The 21,334-nt window shown below is 41.2% G+C and overlaps 2 protein-coding genes across 4 annotated transcripts in view; both read left to right on the top strand.

Moving 5' to 3' along the window:
- LOC131242887 (uncharacterized) overlaps nucleotides 1–7,860 on the top strand; it is a 31,909-nt gene extending 24,049 nt beyond the window's left edge. The window contains exons 1-6 of one of the 3 annotated variants that reach the window (XM_058241839.1): nucleotides 899–1,159; nucleotides 3,266–3,425; nucleotides 4,491–5,233; nucleotides 5,355–5,460; nucleotides 6,004–6,209; nucleotides 7,358–7,860. In XM_058241839.1, the coding sequence (XP_058097822.1) occupies nucleotides 4,503–5,233; nucleotides 5,355–5,460; nucleotides 6,004–6,209; nucleotides 7,358–7,634 (1,320 nt within the window). In that variant the 5' untranslated portion in view covers nucleotides 899–1,159; nucleotides 3,266–3,425; nucleotides 4,491–4,502 and the 3' untranslated portion in view covers nucleotides 7,635–7,860. Of the gene's footprint in view, nucleotides 1–898; nucleotides 1,160–3,265; nucleotides 3,426–4,490; nucleotides 5,234–5,354; nucleotides 5,461–6,003; nucleotides 6,210–7,357 lie in introns of those variants that run through there. The other 2 variants (XM_058241840.1, XM_058241841.1) reach the window with 2 other exon arrangements.
- Nucleotides 7,861–15,292: 7,432 nt separating this feature from the next.
- LOC131242886 (F-box/LRR-repeat protein 4) lies at nucleotides 15,293–21,334 on the top strand. Its single transcript, XM_058241838.1, has 2 exons — nucleotides 15,293–15,880; nucleotides 19,984–21,334. Exons 1-2 carry the CDS (start codon nucleotides 15,529–15,531, stop codon nucleotides 20,886–20,888), a joined length of 1,257 nt encoding a protein of 418 aa, XP_058097821.1. The 5' UTR covers nucleotides 15,293–15,528; the 3' UTR covers nucleotides 20,889–21,334.

Genomic DNA, 21,334 nt, shown 5'->3' with positions numbered 1-21,334 from the left:
CGGCTTAGTCCGTGTCTCCTTTGCTAATCCTTTGTGCAGGACCGGGGTCCTCCAGAAGCGCGTCGCACAGAGTGAAGGGTGATCCAGATTTCATCCTCAACAATTACATTTTGGTAATTCCGTCCTACTTAAACCCACCTAATCCCATGCTCCAGACACCCCTAGAGCTTTCTAGCATATTTCCCCCTGAGCAACTAGGATGCTTGGCGAGGCCCACCGCTGTGTTCATAGGACTTACTTTATCCATCCCCATTTTAGAATATAGTTACAAAACTCAAATAGACCCGGTAGAAAATATTGAAGAAAGAAATACCTACGTCCAAACCTTCCTACACTCGACCTTAATGTTTATATACCATTTAAGTGGTTTATAAGGTCATTGACATTGGGATGAAGTGAAAGTTAAAAAAGCAAAACAAAACAAAAGGGCTCAAAAAAAACTTTTATAATCACAGGAATGTTTCAACGGTTTTCATTGAATCCCAATGGTTTTCTCTCATGTGATTCACTTGAGTTTTGAATCTACCTTATTTTTTTTTCACATGTTCTAAAAGATCTCACAAAATGGATGAGCGAGATAGATTTCCCACAAACTTGGCTGTGGGATCACGCGCGCACGCGGATTGCGTTCTAACTGCCCGTCTCTAGCCACGAATTAGGTGGGCCCGCCGTAATGTATTTGTTTACCATGACCATCATCCGCAATGTATTTGTTTACCATGACCATCATCCATAAAGATCTGTTTCGGTTTATTTTTTCCCCACATACCTTAAAATGATCTGAGAGAAGCGATGGACAGCGTGGATAAGCAGATACATAACGGTGGGCCCGCACACGGATCTGACCGTTCGTGGCTAGAGACGGGCGGAGTAGGACGCAATCCGCATCTCCTATAAATCGGGGGAAGAATATTCCGCAGCATGTTAGCATTCGCTTCTTGCTGGGAGAAAAAGAGCATTTAAAAGGGGCCGGTTCTTTCAAAAAAGTGGGGTAGAGATTTCAAATATGGGGACTTCCGTCTGGAATGCATACATCGGGTTGCAGAAAAGGCACGCTAATTTAGGAAAGAAAAGCAGACTAGTATAAAAATAGAAATAAAATTCATATCATCTTCGATCGATTCGGTTATCGAAGGAGAGGGATTTCAGGTGTTTGAAGGTGAGATTTCCATCTTTTGTTGTTTTTTTTAGCGTTTCAGAGGTGAATTTTCGATCCTTTTTCTCCTTTTCTTCTGCGTATTTTGATTTTTGGATTGAATTGGTTTGGCGATTATTGCAATGTTTTCTGTATTGTTCTTGTTTCCTTTTCTTTCATGAGAGATTTGAGGTTTTTGGACGTGAGATTCCGATCTTTGGGTGTTTCTAGGGTTTTATGAGGTACATTCTTGTTTTTTTTTTGAAATTTTGTTTTAAAAATTTTGGGGGATTCGATGCTCGATAGAGCATGGTTTGATTATTTCTTGATTTTCTTATGTTGTTTTTGCTGCTTTTATACGATGGATTCGAGGTTTTTCCAGATGAAATTGCGATCGTTTTCGTTTTCGTTTTTTTTAAGGGTTTCTGAGGCTGATTTTCTACTTTGTTCTTTCCTCTTCCGATTTTTTGGGGTTTCCAGAGCCGATTCCTGGTCGATTGAAATTAGGGCAAAGCATTCGCCTATGTTTTTGGGGAATGAGCATCAGCAATGTGTACAGGAGCTTATGATACAGCTATATTTTCCCTTCTACATGTTTAGAATATCCAATCCGCTCAAAAAGTGGGCCACGCCATGGTTATTACCTGCTATGAAAATCAGACCGTTCCATTCATTGGTTGGCCCACACCATTACACTGAGTCATACCGCTATCTATCCATTGATTCTGATATTGTGTACGGCTTGATTTGTGCATCTACCTGATTTTCGTATAAGGTGACCATCACGGTGTGGCCCACCTTTTGCACGGATTGGATACTTGGGGGGGGGTGGTGGGGAACGGTCATATACAGCCGATGACTGCACCCTCAGATGCGGCTCCAATTCCCAAACTCCGGTCAGGGGTGTCCCCACAAATCTCCACTGCTTGGAAGATCCTAGCCGTTTCTTTGGCAAGCAAATAGGCAATCAAGAACACACGCAGCAGTGGTCAAGATGGAAAAGGTCGGTGATCGGATGGTTGGGATTTTACAATCAGTAGGAATTTTGGGGAAACGGATTGGCTACTCCCCCTGCCGCCAGCTCCGTGGCTGGTGGTCGGTGCTCTGTTGGCCCCCTACCATGATGTATGTATTTCATCCACTCCGTTCTTCCATTTTTGCAGATCATTTTATGGCTTGATGCCAAAAATGAGAGGGATATAAATCTCAGGTGGACCACACCACATGAAAACAATAGTGATTGGATATGCACCATTAAAATCCTCCTAAGGCCCTATTTGACATCCAATCTGTTGATTAGGTCATATAGGACCAGATGAAGATAAAAAACAAGTATCGGCTTGATCCAAAACTTTTATGGCCCCAAAAATGTTTTTAATGGTCGACCCTCGTTCAAAACTGTTTCGTGTAACGTGGTCCATTTGAGATTTGGATATTCCTCATTTTTGGACTCATACGGTAAAATGATCCATAAAAATATATGGACGGCATGGATGAAACAAATACATCATGGTGGGGCCCACATAGCACCGACCACCAGCCATTGGCTGGTGTCAGGGAGTAGCCAATCCGTTTCCGAATGTTGGGGCATCCCCCGTCCATTGCTGGGCCCATCAGACCAAGTAAGCGAACTCCTCTTTTGTAAAATGACCGTTTTCGCCCAACTCGCCTTTTCCCATTCCCGTATAGGAAAGAAGTGCTGGGCAGCTATGGGCCCCACGTCAACTGTCAATTAGATCCACCCCGTCCATCGTGTTATCCCCCTTATCCTCACCGTAGAAACCAAATATCATGCCCATCAGCGGAACAGTGGCTGGGCCCCAAACAGTTGGGTACCGGTTGGGCGTTCCTTCCTTGAATCTCCGTTCGGCGTGATTTTTGGCACCGAGGTGTAAACTCGAAGGGCCCATCTAATGGACGGGGTGGATCTGATGTGCAGTTGACGTGGTGTCCACAGCAGCCCGGGATCACCAGACACACTTGAGAACCGTTGGGGGCAAAGTAGTCAAAATCACGACGAAAAGACCTTCATTGCCCCTGCACTAGACCAATGAGGGCAAATTTGTGAATATGGAGAGAGCATTGACCATTGATCTTTCTTCTGTCGTTTGCTTGTTTTTTTTTATGCAGTTTAAATCGAACAGGCGAAGAGAGAGGCGACCTTGATTGGCTTTGATTGGCTTGCAGATGGTCGGGCTGTCAAGATAAGATCCTTGACAGCCTGCCCGCTTTCCTTGAACGCCCATCTATTCCCGAGTATTTACAACATCTGCCGCTCTCTTCTCTCTCGGTAAGAGGTCCCTCCTTTCCTTCTCTCGTAATTACAGAACTTACAAATGCAAATGACGATAATACCCTTTATGTTAGCCTCTCAATGGGCCTTACGGCCCGGCCCATTGACAGAATCAGGTTGTACCTATCTTCGAGGATAAGAAAAGTCACTACGAGGGTTGCCAAGCAGAGGCTCCATGGGGCCACCGTGATGTGTGTGTTTTATCCACGCCATCCATCCATTTTAACTAACCATTTTAAAGCATGAGCCCAAAATGGTGACAGATCCAAGGCTCCAATGGGCCACACCACCGTTGAAACCTTCCTAGGGAAAACACAACTATCAGCTGCATCAAAAACAACCGTGGCCCCAAGAAGTTTTCAATGGTAGGCAATCAATCCCTAATTTTTCCTGTGTGGCCCACTTGAGAGTTGTATCTGCCTCCCTTTTGGTCTCGTCCCTTAAAATATGATCCGTTCAAATGGACAGACGGTGTGGATAAATCATATACATGGGCCTAGGAGGACTGAGACACCAACTACGCAGCCTGCCCATGCACGCGTAAGCACACTAGCTAATATGGCACAAGTGTAGAAGATTTGAGCTTTCGATCAGGTGGCCCACCTGATGGAAATCTCTGATCTTGCTGAACTATGCCAATATCAGCACGTGTTCTGAGTTCTGGAGGAGCACACGTGCTGACCCAGCAAGTATCCAGGAGGAAAAACACACAAAAAGGAAAACGTGTTTTTTTAACATTTTCAAACTTACTAAATGACCAGCAAACGGTAGCAACCTCATTTGACTAGGCTTTCCCGCGTGGAGCTCGTGTATATTTTTGTTTACTCAATTTTCATGTCTGTCCTTGTTATTTAAGGAATCTAAATGAATATTCTTTTGCTTTGCCTTTTAAGAAACCGTTTATTCTAGATTTCTAGATTACATCTCCCCCACGTCTCTTATTTCATTAACTCTCCATACTTTTGGGTTGTTGATTCCTCCTCAAATTCTAGTGAAAGTTCCCCTTTCTAATGGGTTTTTACTCACTGGAGAATTGCTTGTTTTTGGCATGAGAAAAATCAGATAGTTGCTGCAATGGGTTCTCTGTCTGGATTTCTTCATCGACCTCTAACTGCAGCCGCTGCTGTTGCCGTGACTGCCGTATCTGCAGACCTCACCAATAGATTGCCGCACCCCAAATCATCAGACCCGCCTTCATTAACAAAACCATCAATCACCACTTCTTCCAATTCAGCTGAAGGGTCAAAGTCATGGGTGCCTCGGGTTTCTGTTTCTAATCTCTCGAATCTGTCATCAGCTTGGAGGTTTCCTCTGTCTGTTCCTAATTCAAGCCTTCACTCCACACCCAATTTTCTGTTTGGCTCATTGTCTGCTTCTGTTACATCTCCTCCTGTTCTTCTATCCTTGTACCAATCTGCAAATTTAGCTAAACATGCACAGCGGGCTGAATTCACATCTTCTACCCCTTCGGAGGTTCTGTATAGATGGCATTCACCAGATACAGAAGCTCATGTGGTGTCAGGGAATCCAGACTGTTTGTCTGAAAAGTCTCGGACAGTGGTGGTTTTGCTTGGCTGGCTAGGAGCGAAGCAGAGACATCTGAAGAGATATGCAGACTGGTATACTTCGAGGGGATTTCATGCTGTCACCTTCACGTTTCCTATGGCTGATATCATCAGCTACCAGCTTGGAGGGAAAGCTGAACAGCAGTTAGACTTGCTGGTGAATCATTTGGCCAGTTGGGTAGGAGAAGAGCATGGGAAGAACCTGGTTTTCCACACCTTCAGCAACACGGGTTGGCTAACGTGAGTTGTTTCTTGTTCTCATGAATTTATGTTTCATCTTTGGTTTTGTTCATTTACTCACTTCAATCTTTTGCCTTGAGTTCTTATTAACCCGTTTATCTTTGGTTTTCTGTCATTATAGATATGGAGTTCTCCTCGAGAAATTTCAGAAGCAGGATCCATCTTTAACAGAGCGGATCAAAGGCTGCATTGTGGATTCAGCTCCTGTTGCTGCCCCCGACCCACAGGTGAAATAGTTCATAGAAGTTTCTTTGATTTGTTTTTAACATGATAAACAAAGCATGATCACATTATAAACTTGCATCAGTCCTTTAATTTGTTATTAACATGATAAACAAAGCATGTGCAAAGTATAAACCTCCATTGGTCCATACTTATTGTATATTCTTTTCATTGCTCTGAGGCCTCTTTTTATTCTTTTTTTTTCTCTGCTTTTGGTGTCTTTAATAATTTATGCTCAATATAATCTTTTTATTTTTAACTCTTAAAAAATATCTTTTTATTTTTATTTTTTTATCATAATGTGTTTCAATATTGTTATACAAATTATTTCAATTTTTTTATGTACTATTTTTAAAGTATTGTGGTGCAAATTTACACATGGGTTGGTGAGCATGAGATCACATGCAATCCATTGGGGGCATGATTTTGATGCTGTTATGTAGCTCTTATAACATGACTTTCTTTTCTCTATTCTGTCTTTTGGTCCTTAGTTTTTTAGTTCGTGTGTTCTGCACATATACTGAGAAACTTGTTTTCATGTTTTCTAGGTCTGGGCATCTGGTTTCTCTGCTGCGTTTTTGAAAAAGCAGAGCATCGCCACAAAGGGATTGCTGAATTCTAATGATTCAGGGGTGGAGGTTTTGGTCGGCACCCAGACTGCTGTGGAACCCAAACCTGCAGTTGCGGAAGCAGCTTTGCTGGTGGTCTTGGAGAAGTTCTTTGAGGTGGTTCTGAACCTTCCTCCTGTGAACAGGTAACGAACTTTACAGATGAAGTGAGAGCTAAATTTCAAAAACTAGATTGAGCACTTAAAATTTTGAAAAATCAGCCTATAGCTTAAGAATTTTGAACTCAATTGGCTGAGTGTACGCCACATTCTAAAAAGGTTTTGGTTCAGTGGAATTATTGGGTCCTAATCTATTGGAATTTGGATAGAGGAGTTTTGGGACCTGATGCATTGGAATTTGGATAAGCGTCATGATGCTATTTGGGCAAGTGTGGGCCATGGTTTGGTGCCTGTTATTTCTTGGAATGTGCCGAGTGGGGGAGTGGGAATGCCTGAAAGTCCTGGATTGGAAGATCCTAACCCATGGATCGGTGAGCTACAAATAGATGGCTGAAAAAACAATACAGCACTGTTCGTAGAGAAATGCCAAAAATTCTGTGGATAAGATTTCCAATCTGGAAGATATTTTGGGCTTCCCCAATCTCCGTTGGGGCCCATCGGATTAACTGTCTGGATAAAGTGTGGGCCTCAATTGTATGGAATGGACACATCAAGACCTGATAATCCCCCTTCGATGCAACTTTGATGCAACTTTAATGGCTGACTTCATTAGACTCAGATGAGTACTTGACAGTTCCTAATTCATGTGTTAAAGTTGTCAGTGTAGTATGGGGCCTCTTTTCTTATTTGAGTATAACATTGTTGGCATGGCAAGGTGACAACACATGGATATTGGTTAGGATCCAGAGCATGTCAACTGCTGCATAGTAAGCGGTCTCTACCTGCAAACCATTGATCCGTGTACCTATTACATTTTTGTGTCTGGACTGTTGGAAGTACTTGACCATATTGAACTGATCCATCGCCTATTTTTGAACGGTCAAGAAAAGAGATTGTCCAAAAATCAGGCTATATAGATTGAACGGTGATGAACTGCCAATTGCTCCAACCTGCTGATGAGTACCAGACCATCAGTTGGTTGAAGAATGATACCATTTTGCTAAACTGTTTACTTGATGCACACTGGACCCACCAGGTTTTGGCCCCAAACCAGAGTCACACATTGACCAGGCCAGTGATGAAATCTTTGTATGATTGTCATTTTCTTGATTTATCCATCCATGATTTGTTTGTTGCCGGCCCCTAACTCCTACAATCTTGATTGTCAACAACAGGAGGCTCTCTGATGTGTTGGATCGGTTGTCATTGGAGCAACCAAAGTGCCCCCAGCTATACATCTACAGCTCTGCTGACAGGGTCATTCCAGTGAAATCAGTTGAGTCGTTCATTGAGGACCAGCGGAGGGCTGGGCACGAAGTCAGGGCATGCGATTTTGTATCGTCACCTCACGTTGACCATTTCCGCAACCATCCAAGCCTCTACACTTCTCAGCTCACCGCCTTCCTAGAAGATTGTGTCCTTGCTCCTTGCAAAGGCTCTGCCCCTCCTTAGACAAGCACCTGGCATATCAATTCTTTCCAATCTTTTCAGATATCATTTTTAACATCTGTGCCGCCTTCTCAACTGTAACTTAATTTTCTTTCTTACCATTCTTTTGTTATCCAGGATTGTCCAATGGATTGGAGTATTGGGGGATACTACAGAGGTTCTGTATCAAATTACCTTTTTGTGTATGAATTATAGATGTCAAAATGAAAGAGTGTTACACCCATTGATATCTCCTCGTCCTTTATTGCAGTATGTGAGATCTGATGGACCCACTGAGTAGGTAAAGTAGCCTGAAATTCAGGACGGTCTGGTCATCAGGTGGGACACATGATGGGTATGAAGAAAATGAATCTTTAAAGAAAGATCAGCAGTATCTGCATTTGGGTTGTGCATAGCTCTACTGATGATTGGACCAGCTGATCTATGGATCATACCTGTGGGGGTTCCCAGCTCATGTATAGTCTGGATCGGCTAGCAGCCTTGGCGAGTTGGATTTGCATATCCCACTTGTATTAGCCTTCAATTCTACAGGAGCAACCTATTCATAAAAAGGAAGAAACGCCTGACTCGTCTGAGTTGACTCGGCCTCAGTTGGAGTTGGATTTGCATATCCCACAAGCTGTGGTCCGAGTGACCAGAAGAATCTCTTAACCATGTTCAGTAGTAGCCTTCCATGTGAAGCATGGCGTTTTTGCTCTTGATCTCACTTGAGGTCCACCCTGGCCCCTCCCATTATAGGGCTATGCAGCATTGTAAGATGGTATGGACTGTACCTTTGGAAGGGCAAGGGTGACTATACAGGCTAACACTGATCAAACAATTGTAGCCGTCTGATCTTCCCCATTGGACACCGATCATTGTTAGCAACCATCTGTTTAGAGGCTTTGAATTGGGTGGTTAGGATTGTCCGATTCCAACATTCACCAGAAAGTGCAGCTAAGTGGGACCTAAAAGATGCCACTGAAGCCCAAAAAAAGAAAAGAAAAGAAGAATAGTAGTACGACCACCTTGAGGGTGTGTTTGGTTGCCCCAAATATCATGGAACTTGTACCAAATTAGATTAAATTAATTATGAAATATCTACCAAATGCACCCTTACCTAACAACGTTGACCGTGCCCTTACCTGCCCAAGCCCTGCTACCTCGCAGCTCGCACGTGTTAGCTTGAGAGATCCAACGGCTAGCATCTATTAACGGCGCGGATTGGCTACTACCCCATCAGGACCTAGCTAGAGATGTACAGTCCTATCCGGAGCTCTGTGTGGCCCACCGTGATGTATGTGTTTTATCAACACGGTCTATGTGATCTTATGAACAGGTTGGATGGAAAATAAACATCACGGCAGACCCTGGGAAGGTTTCAACGGTGGGATCATTGTCACAACTGCTTGAGCCTTCAATCTGCCTCGTTTTTTGGCACATGCCTTAAAATGATCTTTCAAAATGGATGGACGGCTTGGATAAAACACATATATCACAGTGAGCCCCTGACAGGACCGTCCGTCTCTAGCCGGGTCCTGCTAGGGGTAGTACGTTATCCGCGTCCATCTATTAAGGGGTGGTAAGTGTTTAATCGTTGCCGACCATTCGGTTGGGCCCACTTTCTTCTTTTTATAAAGGGGAGAATTAGGGCTCATGTCAAAGCGTGCATAACACATCACTACGACTGGTTCCTCTCAGAAACTAACCGATGCTTGAAATGCTTAGATCTTTGAGCTATCTCTCAATCTCGGGGCACGTGGCACACATTTACTAGATCCAGATCCAGACCATTCATTTGTCAGGCCATACCTTGAATGGGTTGTAAGCCAGAAATTGCATCGCTGAGATAATCCTAGCCATTGTTCGCATGATTCCTGAAGATTACCGTTGGGCAGCTAGAGGAACTAGCAGTCGTTCAATTGGCAGCTAGGATCATCTGACCAGTGTATTTAAGGCATTGTCCAATCCGTAGTACACAGTTCAGATCCTAGCCACTGATCTCATGATTCTTGAGGATTAAAAGAACTCTGACGGACGGTCGTAAACTCACCTGGCAGTTAAAAGAACTCTGACGGACGGTCGTAAACTCATCTGGACAACCCAATTGACTGATCAGACCTATCCAATCAATCCACCCAGCTCTTGATAGACTACCCACCATAAATCTTAATTATTGAACAATTCTAGCCATCCAATCAATAGCCGACAAAATGGGTGTCCAGTATTTATTTGTAAGAAAATAGGTGTAACCATCAAATGACCTCCCATTCAGATGATCCTAACCATTTAAACAATTCATCGTATGGGCAAGATCATCAGTGCAATTCTTGCACAGTAGCCAACAAGTGTGGTGGGATTTAATGGACGGATCGGATGCTTTTCAAGTGTCCAAGATCCAAATGCAACTCATAGAACTGTTGCCTTTAGTTGGACGAACAGGATCATTTCTCGAGGAAAATAAAAAAGCCAGTTGTCAGCAGTTTTAATGGGGAGACGTACAGTGGCCATGTGGTGGTTACTCGGTCCACCATCATACCGTATGATTCTATCATTTACCTCGCAAAGGTGCGGCCCGCAACGTGGACAGTCTGTTACAATGTCTATTTCAGAAGCGGGAAAAGGTGTGGGGAGCCACTGTGACAGGTAAGGCTGTTAACAGGCTGGGCCTGGGATGGTTCACGGCCCGGATTTTGAACTGTTTCGGGCCGGGTAGTTGGGTGAGCTACTTAGCTTTATTTGATATTCTGATTTTTTAGGCCCGAGCCCGGCCTATTGACACCCCTCTAGCGACAGGTAGCATGACTTTTGGAAGTCTCTTGGAAGCGGTGCGGATTACGTGAGACAGTGGGGACAGCTTAGTGGGTGAGACCTGGACCGTGGGTCCACCTGGATGCATGTGTCGTGTATCCGACGTCCATCTGTTTTGTCAGCTTATTTTAAAGATATGGTTTTAAAAGTGAACCACGTTCAAATCTCAAGTGCACCATACATCAATGATTGAATGCCCACCATTAAATACTTTGGTTACAAAAGTTGTTGGATCAAACTGTTATTTTTGTCTTCTCTTCATCAGGTCTATGTGACCTTATCAACAAGTTCGATTGCAAATAAAAGTAACAGTGGGCCTTAGGAAGTTTTTAATGAGAGTTGTTCAATCCCCATTGTTTTCCTGTAGTGTGGTCCACTTGAGATTTGGATCTGTCTTATTTTTGGGATCTGCCCAACGGATGGACAGCATGGATATACAACATATACATTCAGGCAGGCCATACGATCAGGGATTGAACCACTTATGCTGTTACCCCGGACTCACATAACCCGCACGGCTTGGATTACCAACAGCCGGTTTTTTATTACAGTAACCCTGAGGTATGACATAGCCAAGGCACATGTCTTTCCTCTCATTGCCTTACTTTTGGTTTTTTTTAAAAGCCCGAGGGCACTTTTCAATTTTTCTGAGGACAAAAAATGCCCCTTTGATAGCGGCTCCCCGTGCAGCGGTAGCTTGTCTTGAAAGTAGGAAATGAATTTTGAAAGGGGAATTTCAGTCCCACAAAAAGAAGAGAAGGTCAGCTCCTTAATTAGTCTAATCCGTTCATTTGTTTCAATGCATCATTGGACATCGAAAGGCGTTGATTTCATCTCCATTCGAGACCTCTGTGACCCTCAATAGAGATAATGACAGCCTTTTATCTTGGAGTTATTTCCTCTAGTGTAGCCTACCCCCGATGTCTTCTTCCCTCGTTCTTAAAGTCATGCCCTGAAACTATTTCTCTTAGCTAACGGTCGAAGCATATTTTAAAGAAGGTGCCACAAAAGGGTCTAAAAAGCTATATAGACTCCAAAAATGTTGATTTTGAAGCCATTTAAAATTTATGTGGGAAGCTATTTTAGAGATAGGGGACCACCACTTAAGAAGGTAATTAGGATTGTTGTGCCACCTCCATGGAGCCCACTTGGGCATGCATTTGATGTTATTCCTTCCATTTCGGCGAGTTTTTTTAAAAAAAAAACCGTGAGAGGAGATCCACTCTCCGATGACATCACTCCCTTTCGTGGGGCCAACACTACTCACTATGCTTCCTTAGACAACATCGATAGAAGGGTGGGTGTAACATCTATTCTATTTTACATGTTTTTTATCTATTAAAACGGATCCATTCCAATAATGATCCCATTGGAAATTCACATCAGATATCCCTAGACTAAGGTCATTGGTGATCATGTTGGAAATACACAATAGATATCTTTTAGACTAAGCTTATTGGTGATATTGATGGAGATGCACAATGGGGATCTTTAAAGTGTGCTCAATGGGGATCATGTCCAAAATGCACAATAAAGATCCTTGAAGTAAACTTAATGGGGATCCTGTCCAAAATGCACAACATAGATCCTTGGACTAAGCTCATTTGGGATCATTTCAGAAATGCACAACGAATATATATAAACTAAGCTCAAAGGTGATATTGTAAAAAATGCACATTAGAAATTCATGTACTACGGATTGCCGATATTCACTATGGACTCCTGATATTTGTTGTGGATCGTTGATATTCGATGTGAATATTCGTGATCCACGGTGGTAATCCTAGTGTGAATGCATAATGGAGACCGTTTGACTAACCTCAGTTGGGATCCTGTTGGAAGTGCACAATAGATATCCTTGGAATGATAAAAGAGATCTATTTGAGATTGTTATACTCTTATTCTGAGTCTAATAGCACCAGCTTTTTTCTTTTCAGGTACATCAATATTTGAACATCGTGTTTATCCAACCCATATGCTGTCATTATGATGAGGAGTTAATATATGAACAAGGGAGATGGTCATACAAGGGTTGCAATTCTAAGATGGTTATTGTGAGCAATGAAATTAGATATGAGGAGCTTGTATTCAAAGTTCACAGGATCATGAACACAACACTTGAGGAATATGAGGTTAGAATAAATGTTATTTATACTTTGCTGAGCACCATATCACTTCGTCCACAAATTATCAAAGACGATGTCACGGCATATATGATTATCTCTAACGAGAATCCCAAAGTTCAGCTACTCGTGTTTATAGAGAAAGTCAAACGTATAAGTGTATTATAAGAACCCGTGGTTGTAGATCTGAATGAGCTAGTAACAATTGTGGATACCTCTGTATATATAGAAGACTGCGTGGACATCCCTTCATGGGATCATGCAAACATCCTAGCCCATCAAGTAATGCACTCATTTAAGATGTTAGGCCCAACAGTTTTGACCCGCCGACTTTTCATTGTTCGGATGGTTAAGAGTGCATTGACAACGCCTCACCAATTGGTGCAGAAATACATGGCCCATAAACTAATGCACGTATATATGTTTTGTTGTTTGACAGTTTTGATGCGTCAACCCTTTAATTGTTAGATAGCCAAGACTTCACGAAGACTCCTTCACCAGATTATGCAAACATCCCCGACCCATCGACCAATGCACCCATTTAAGATTTGAGGCTCGACAGCTTTGATGCATTGGCTTTTCACTTTTCGTCTCGTGAAGAGTGCACCTACATCCCCCACTAGTTGGTGCACATGTACCTAGGCTATCAATTAATGCGCTTATATATATTCTGTTGTTCGACGATTTTGACACTCTAACTTTTCAATTGTTGGATAGCCAAGATTGCACGGGCATCCCCTCACGGAATCTTACAAACATCCCTAACCCATCAAACAATGTACCAATTCACCAATTTAAGATCCAATGCTCAACAACTTGGACATGTCAACTTTTCACTATCTCATGAAGAGTGCACTGGCATCCCTCCACTATTTCATGCAGATGTACCTGTCCCATCAACTAATGTACATATACATGTTCCAATGTTCAGCAATTGAGAGTGATCATTAACTCTATGAAGTCATACGACAGTGGATATTGTGGTTGCACCATCTAAAATCTTGCCACTTAACATATGTGACGAAGATGTTGCATTCATTAACGCAGATTATTGGGAGTTATCATATGTTGGGAGGTTATCAAACCTTAGTGTCGTGTTTGAATTAGTGGGCCCACTAAATGATTTATTTATCCTAAAAATCGGCTACAAGTTTTATTGAGTTGGGTTTATCCTAATGATTTATCTTACATAAAAACTTTATATGTCGTTTGATTCTTTTTAAATGATTTACCACTCTAAGCTCTATTGTGAGTAAATACTTAATTATAGGCTGTAAATAGATTTCAAGTTATCCAAACAAAGATAATTGTTTCCTTGTAATCATATTTCAACTTAAAGCCAAACAGAATTATATGTAAACTCTTTACACCTATTATTATATTACTTGTGATCGGATTACAACTTAATGACTCTACATGCATCCAAACAATCCCATAATATAATAGTCTCATTAAGAGTTAGTACTCAATGCCATAAAATTCCTGGAGGAGTCACCTAATATGCAGGCACTCAGAGAACGTACATGTGTCATATCTTAACTCAAAATATTTCAACTAAATTGGTAACAACCTCTTCTCTCCTATTACCCCCAAGCTTACATTAGTTGAACAATCCTAACCTTTAATTTGCATGCACATTAGTGTGAAAATAGGACCATTTGATATTTTTTATTATTATTAACAGTCTAATTCAATAGTCAAATAATCAAATAAGTGTAATTTTCGATTAATGATATATCTAAACTAAAAATTATAATTTGGACAGTTTAAATTGAGCTTATTGTATGTGTACACTTTTCTTTGCAAAGTATCCAAACCATTTATATGATGAGCCTCACGATAGATGGAGGAAACAAAAAAACAATCTGAGGTCAAAATAAATTAAGACTTCTCTTAGGGGTCATTTGGATGTCTATAAAGTCTTTAAGTTGTCGAGGGATTATATTAATTTAATTACAGAGGCTGTTTGGATGCATGTATTTGCCTGTAAAAGCTTTATAGGCTATAAGCAAATTACAACTTTTAGCTGTAATCTAAAACTTGGTAAAAAGTTAATAGGTAAAGTCTTTACAACAAAAAAGACATTATACATGTTAGAACACAGTGGTTAATATATGCTCATGATATGTGGAGCCCACTATAATGGGTATGATACATCTAATCTATCAATCATGCACTTCCCTTGATGCTCTCCTATGGCCCTAAAAAAAACAGCTCGTCTATTGTCTAATAGACCACATGAAGGAAGGATGGGACGTTCAACATTAAAAACTTCTAGATTGCATTTGGGGCCCACTGTAATGGGTGGAAGACATCCAATCCATTTAATGTGTGCATGCTTTAAGGTCCTATTAGGTCTTTAAAAAATATAAGCCTTTCTTAAGTGATTTTTATATATTTTGAAAATTTTACTGCCCAAGCTCTCTGATATGAATACCTATTTTATTCTTTGTAAACACTTCCCAAGCTAGCCAAACATACAATCTATTTACCTATAAATAGGTTATCACTTAAAAGCCAAACAGAATAACATATTACACTCCTTAAACTTTTTTCAGATGTAATGTGTTTACAACTAAAAAAATTTACTGTCATCCGAACGACCCCTTATTCAAAGGGTTAAAATTTTCCAATCTAAAGTTCTTTTTTGATTCTGCATATCTCCTATCCAAAACGAGGCCCATAAAACCAACGGTTTGGATAAACTGAAAGATGAGCCAAGACCCAGTGGCTAAATTCCCGACGCATGCTCTACCAATACATCGGGATGCTAGACGTGCAAGCCTCAGTCCTAATCCTCTATATCAGACGTTGGTGGGAGAGATTCCATTTCGCCTGCTCGGAAGGAGGAGAGCGATTAGGGATTTTAACCAGCCCTAATCCTCTTCTAATCAGTGCTTATTCGAACCTAATTCCCATCTAATCAGCTCTTATCTTATAAGAACGCCTCCTTCTCTCTCTCTCTCTCTCTCTCTCTCACTGCAATGGCGCGAACGGAAAATGGGGACGAAATTGCCCTCTGCATCAACGACATCCTAACGGACGACGAGCTTCGCGCCATCCTCTCGAAGCTGGAGAGCGAGAAGGAAAAGGACGGTTTTGCCCTCGTCTGTAAGCGCTGGCTACACCTCCAGAGCACCGAGCGCAAGAAGCTCTGCGCGAGAGCAGGGCCTTTGATGCTCCGCCGCCTGGCGTCCCGCTTCTCTCGCCTCCTCGAACTGGATCTCTCCCAGTCGGCGTCCCGCTCCTTCTACCCCGGCGTCACTGACTCCGACCTCTCTGTCATTGCTGCCGGATTCCGCTGCCTCCGCACCCTCAATCTCCAGAACTGCAAAGGTGGGTTTTCCCAGCCCTTTTCATCCCTTTTTGTGTGTGGTTATTTTGTCGAATTTTGATGGTGGAGTCGGTCGAATTATCCTTAGATGACCCGCCTTTCAGTTATTTCGGCCATTTGCCTGGTGGGCCCTGCCATGGACTGGTGATACTCTAGCCATCCGATTGTTGAACTTCAAATGTTTGGTTAGGGAGAGGCCGTACATTGTGGGATTCGGGAAGAAGCTGGCCGATTGGATTGGATTGATGGGATTGTTTGGGGGAGAATTTTTTTTGGTTACAGTGGGCCCCACCTTGTCAACGTCCTATGATCAATGTGAAACGGAGCCTGCCTGCAAGGAATGCTGCTCTGAATGAGAATGGTGCATGTAATGTAAACCTCAATTCTTGGTGGGTTTTGAGGTTTTAATTGAAGAACAGATTTAAGTTTTGTGTTTGTTAATTTCTGTGAATTTATCGATTGGAATTTGGAATTGAACATTTTAAGAAGAAACATTTTCACTTTCGATTAATAATAAGTGGTAGATTGCTTATTTATTTATTTTTGGTTTACTTTGTTAAAACTTGCCAAATGAGTGATTTGTATGCAGGGCCTACAAATAAGATCCAAACCATTGATCTCATGGACCCACCGATGGGCAATGCTTGGGAACCTTCCAACTGCTTGATTAATTGTTACAAATGAGGAGTTAAAAGAGAAATTACAGCAACAGTCCAAACATTCAATGGTAAGTAGTCCTAAGGTCAAAGGGTTGGGATCTTCCACCTGGGAGATTTTTGGGGTATCCCCATCCATGGTAGGGCCGTCGGATCATTGGGTTGTGTTATCACACCATGGTCCCCACATATACAGAATCATGCACGTCGGCAATCTGTATGTTTTCTGATGTGCAGGATGCTGTAATTCCTCTTCATGTAGAACCCAAACGGTGAATCAAACTCCAAGTGCTCAGCTTCGACATGTAGTTTTCCATTGATTCTTGGTCCAAGCCATTACCATTGCCTTAGCAGTTAATTATCTTGTTAGCCCAAACGGGATTACGGTCATGTCTTCTTACCTCATTGTCCTTTTCGTTTCTGTTGTTTGTGTTCAGCTTTAACTCTCATGCCATGTTTGATAACCATGGATTCAATGCCAAACAGCAGCAAAGGGAAAAGGGTTTTCCTTTGATGTGGCAATCTGTGTTCCTTTGATGTGATGATTCCATATATCTGAACTTGCCCTCAGTCTATGCTGTCATAATCGTTATCGTATCGTATCGTAAATTGTGCAGGGGCTGAATCGTATCGTACGTATCTTAAATCATAAGATTTTTTCAGATTTTTATAAAACATGTCATAAAAAAAAAGAAGATAAAATTTATATATATATATATATATGAAAAAATAAAATTAAAAAACACATTAATCACTCATTTTGTCATGAATATGCAAAAAACAAAAAAGATGTGTGTGTGTGTGTGTGTGTGTGTGTGTGTGTGTGTGTGAAAATAAAATTAAAAAACACATTAATCAATCATTTTGTCATGAATATGCAAAAAACAAAAAGATGTATCATGTATATATCATCATGTCATAATCAAGTTCAAACAAAAATCCCTTTTCCCATCCCATGTACATGTAAGTTTTCTATATAATTCAAAAAAAAAAAAAAAAACATTTTCCCCATCCCCATTTGCACGTTTAATGCTATATTCACTTGTTTCTGTAATTCAAAAAGTAAATAAAAAGTCCAAATAAAATCTATTCTTCCCCGGCCGCGCCCACATCATCCTCCTCATCACCAATGAGGTCAAATGAGGTCAACATTATCAACATTATCTTCATCTTCAGAATTTGATGTTGAAATAAACTCTATCTTCCTCCTCTACTTCTACTAATTTTTCTTTTCCCTTTTCCTTGCTTCAAATAGCAAGTTTTCTAGGACCAACAAAATAAATATTGCAAAATTCATTATAATATAAGCTATTAAATTATTATAAGACTACACTACAGGATTAAATGATAAGAATACGAGTCATACCACGTCGCACATTTGGTTTTGATGTGGATCCGCCTACACGTTGCACATCCTCCAAGCCTTTAGTAAAGCATTCACCTATGCCCATCCAAGTGTTATTTGTAGGAAATGTGGGATCCTCTTTCTCCGTGATCCATCATCAGATTCCATATTTGTTAAACATATAGGATCAAACCCTTGGTCCTCTCTCTTTGCATGACGGGCTTCGAGTTGGAGTTTATATTTTACAAAGATGAGCGCATTCAATCTTTGTTGCTCAAGTCTATTCCTCTTCTTTGAATGTCTTTGCAAGCCCATGAACGTAATAATATAAGGCTATTGGTCACTACTCACTAATGAATTCATAAGTTGATTAATGAATTCAATAATGTCTCACCTGCTCAAAAGTGCTCCAGTTGCGCTTACAACCGGTAGCACTACATGTCAAACTTAAAATACGAATAGCCAGCTTTTGCAATTCTGGATACTTGTCTCCGTAACTCTCCCACCATAGACCTAAAACACAATCATATGTAATCTATATAAATAATAGGCACACAATCAAAACTCAAAGAAGCAAAATTATTGTAAGTAAAATTACCTGGTTGCTTTGTCGTTCTGGTTAATTTTGTCGTCTCTCTTTCAAATAAACCATAAGCCTTTTTGAATTTATCCATTTGCTCATCAATGATGACCCCCTACCTTGAATCATGGATCATTCTTTCAATACATATAGGCCAGTTTTAATCTTTAAATCCGGATGAAAATTGTCATTGTACTAAATCTTGGATTTAAAAAATAAGACGCTGCATGTAAGGGCCTATGTAATTGAAGATTCCACCGTTGGTCTATTATTTCCCATATAGCCGAATACCGTTTCTTCACATCTCCCAAATTTTTTGGTATGGCTTCTTTGCCCAATCCATCGCTTAATAAATATATCCCATGGCCGGCCTCTCATCTAAATCAACTAGTTGTAACACCTTGACCAGTGAGAGAGTGGTCTTTAGGTAAAACTTGATAGATGACAAGAAATTTACATAGGCCAAAATTATGTCTTGAACGTGCTTCCCCCTTGCAGTCTTGGAGAAGTTGCTACCTTCCCATTCTTTGGAGGTAAATATCGACTTCGGGCTAATTCTATTTTCATGAACGCTTTTTAAAGTTAAGTAACACGTAGCAAACCGTGCTACAGCCGGTCAAGTCAACTCTCCCTTTGCGTGCTTCCTCATCAAATTCAAGACCCAACAATGTTTGTAAATATGGACTGTTCAATTCCGTTGAGCGACGAAAAAGATATCTTGATTTCTTTCTCTAGGTTTCCTATGATCCATAAGTTCCAAAATCTCTCAAAAGTTGCAAAATATATGGGCCCCCCTCCCCAAAAAAAAAACAGGTGCTGCTGGTTTTGAAGACCGATTATCGAATCGTACGATTCGATCATGAATCGTACGATTCATCTGGAATTGCGATTCACATGTACGATACGCATCATATGACCATATGATACAAATTGTATGATTTGTATTGTAAATCACACGATGATGAAAACACTGCCCTCAGTGAATTTCCAAAAAAAAAAAACTCATCGATTGACTTGAACTCAAAGAAGTAAGAGGTGTTTAGGAGGGCTAAATCTCATCTAATGGAGTGGGCATTTGTTCATTTTCTAGATAGCTGGTTAGAGTTGTAATTTTAGTCCCTTTTGGATTTGGGTCTCTGTATTATTCAGGCTTCGGCCTCTAATCAATAAAATTATGAATGTTAAAAAAAAAAAACTCGGTTTGGTCAGTGTCCAAGTAATGGGCCAGAACTCCAATCTTCATAGAAAGAATCAACCCTGGTCCGTTACTGATATTGAAGGTTTTCTAGATCAGCCATTTTCTCATTGACGTGGGTTGAGTTAAACTTGGTAATTGAAAGATTGACTTTTGGTGGAGTTTTGAGTTTTTTTAATGTTTCTTACCTCCATTTTCAATAAATAAGTTTCTATTTATTTTGTTTGCTGCTTGTTATCTTCATTTCCTATGGAATGCTTTTATCCTATTGGTGATTCATCCCATAACATGCTCATGTATACCTTATAATGTGTCATGTGATTTTGCAGGCGTCACAGATTCCGGAATGATGGCGCTTGGAAACAGTCTTCCTTCTCTGCAAGCCTTGGATGTTTCCAACTGCCGAAAGCTAACTGACAAGGGGTTGGTTGCTGTTACCAAGGGATGCTGCAACTTGAAGAGCTTGCAGCTTGTGGGCTGCAAATCTGTCACAGATGGGCTTCTAGAAGCTCTTTCTAAAAATTGCTGTCATCTGGAAGAGCTGGGACTGCATGGATGCGTCAACATAACCAACTCCGGACTCTCATCTCTTGTTGATGGGTGCTGCCGTATCAAGTTTCTAGATGTCAACAAATGCAGCAAGATTGGAGATATTGGGGTGTCACGTGTCGCCTCAAGCTGCTCTTCCTCGCTGAGGACCCTAAAGTTGTTGGATTGCTTCGAAGTTGGGGATGAATCCATACTCTCCTTGGCGGATTCGTGCAAGGATCTTGAGACCCTAGTCATTGGCGGGTGCCGGTACGTCTCTGATGAATCCATAAAAGCCCTTGCCCTCGCCTGTAATCACAGTCTGAGGAACTTACGGTTGGATTGGTGTTCAAACATCTCCGACTCTTCTGTGAGCTGCATCCTGTCAAACTGCAGAAATCTGGAGGTCCTTGACATTGCTTGCTGTAATGAGATAACTGATATGGCTTTCCGGGGATTGGAGAGAGGAGGTTCCGAGGCACACTTGAAAGTTTTGAAGGCTAGTAACTGCCCAAAAATTACAGTTTCAGGGATAGGTGTGCTGCTGGAATTCTGCAAGTCCCTGGAACATCTTGATGTGACGTCATGCCCACATGTTACGAAGGCAGGATGTGAACAGGCGGGTTTGCAGTTTCCTGAATGCTGTAAAGTGAATTTTACAGGCAGTTTACTGGGACGGTATGCACTGGATGATGGTTTTCTTTAAAACCATATGCAATTAGGAGCTTGCGGCAGTCAGTAGTTGCATCCCCTCTTGAAACACATTGTTTAAGTGCTGAAAACTGCTGGCTACTGCAACAGTGGGTGAGTACTAGTCCTGAATTGTTTGATGACATGTGTCTTTCTGCTCCTGTTTCTTTACCTGTGTTACGTTGATTTATTGATGGTACTGCAATGCCACAGGGTTGGACACATAGTCAGAGAATACGTAGAACATGCAGTTGTATTTTCCTGTGTATATATTGTGTGGATTAGAAAAAAAGAAGAAGAAGGAACAGTCTGTCATCATGAATTTGGAATTCAAGGTCATTTGTTGGATGGTTTGAGTGCATCAGAAAGGTTCTTTATGAATAGTATGTCAGAAACAGTCTTTATAAGTTAGAAAAAGGATGAATAAGGAATACCGTAAAAGAAAAGTCACTTAATGAGGAA

Source organism: Magnolia sinica, chromosome 4, assembly GCF_029962835.1.
Source record: "Magnolia sinica isolate HGM2019 chromosome 4, MsV1, whole genome shotgun sequence".
NCBI classification, from domain to species: Eukaryota; Viridiplantae; Streptophyta; class Magnoliopsida; order Magnoliales; family Magnoliaceae; genus Magnolia; species Magnolia sinica.
This window is presented reverse-complemented; position numbering and strand designations above follow the sequence as displayed.

Coding starts and splice junctions, on each gene's coding strand:
- LOC131242886 (XM_058241838.1), top strand. CDS start 15,529: ATGGCGCGAACGGAAAATGGGGACGAAATTGCCCTCTGCATCAACGAC. Junction 15,881..19,983: donor CAATCTCCAGAACTGCAAAG/GTGGGTTTTCCC, acceptor GTGATTTTGCAG/GCGTCACAGATTCCGGAATG.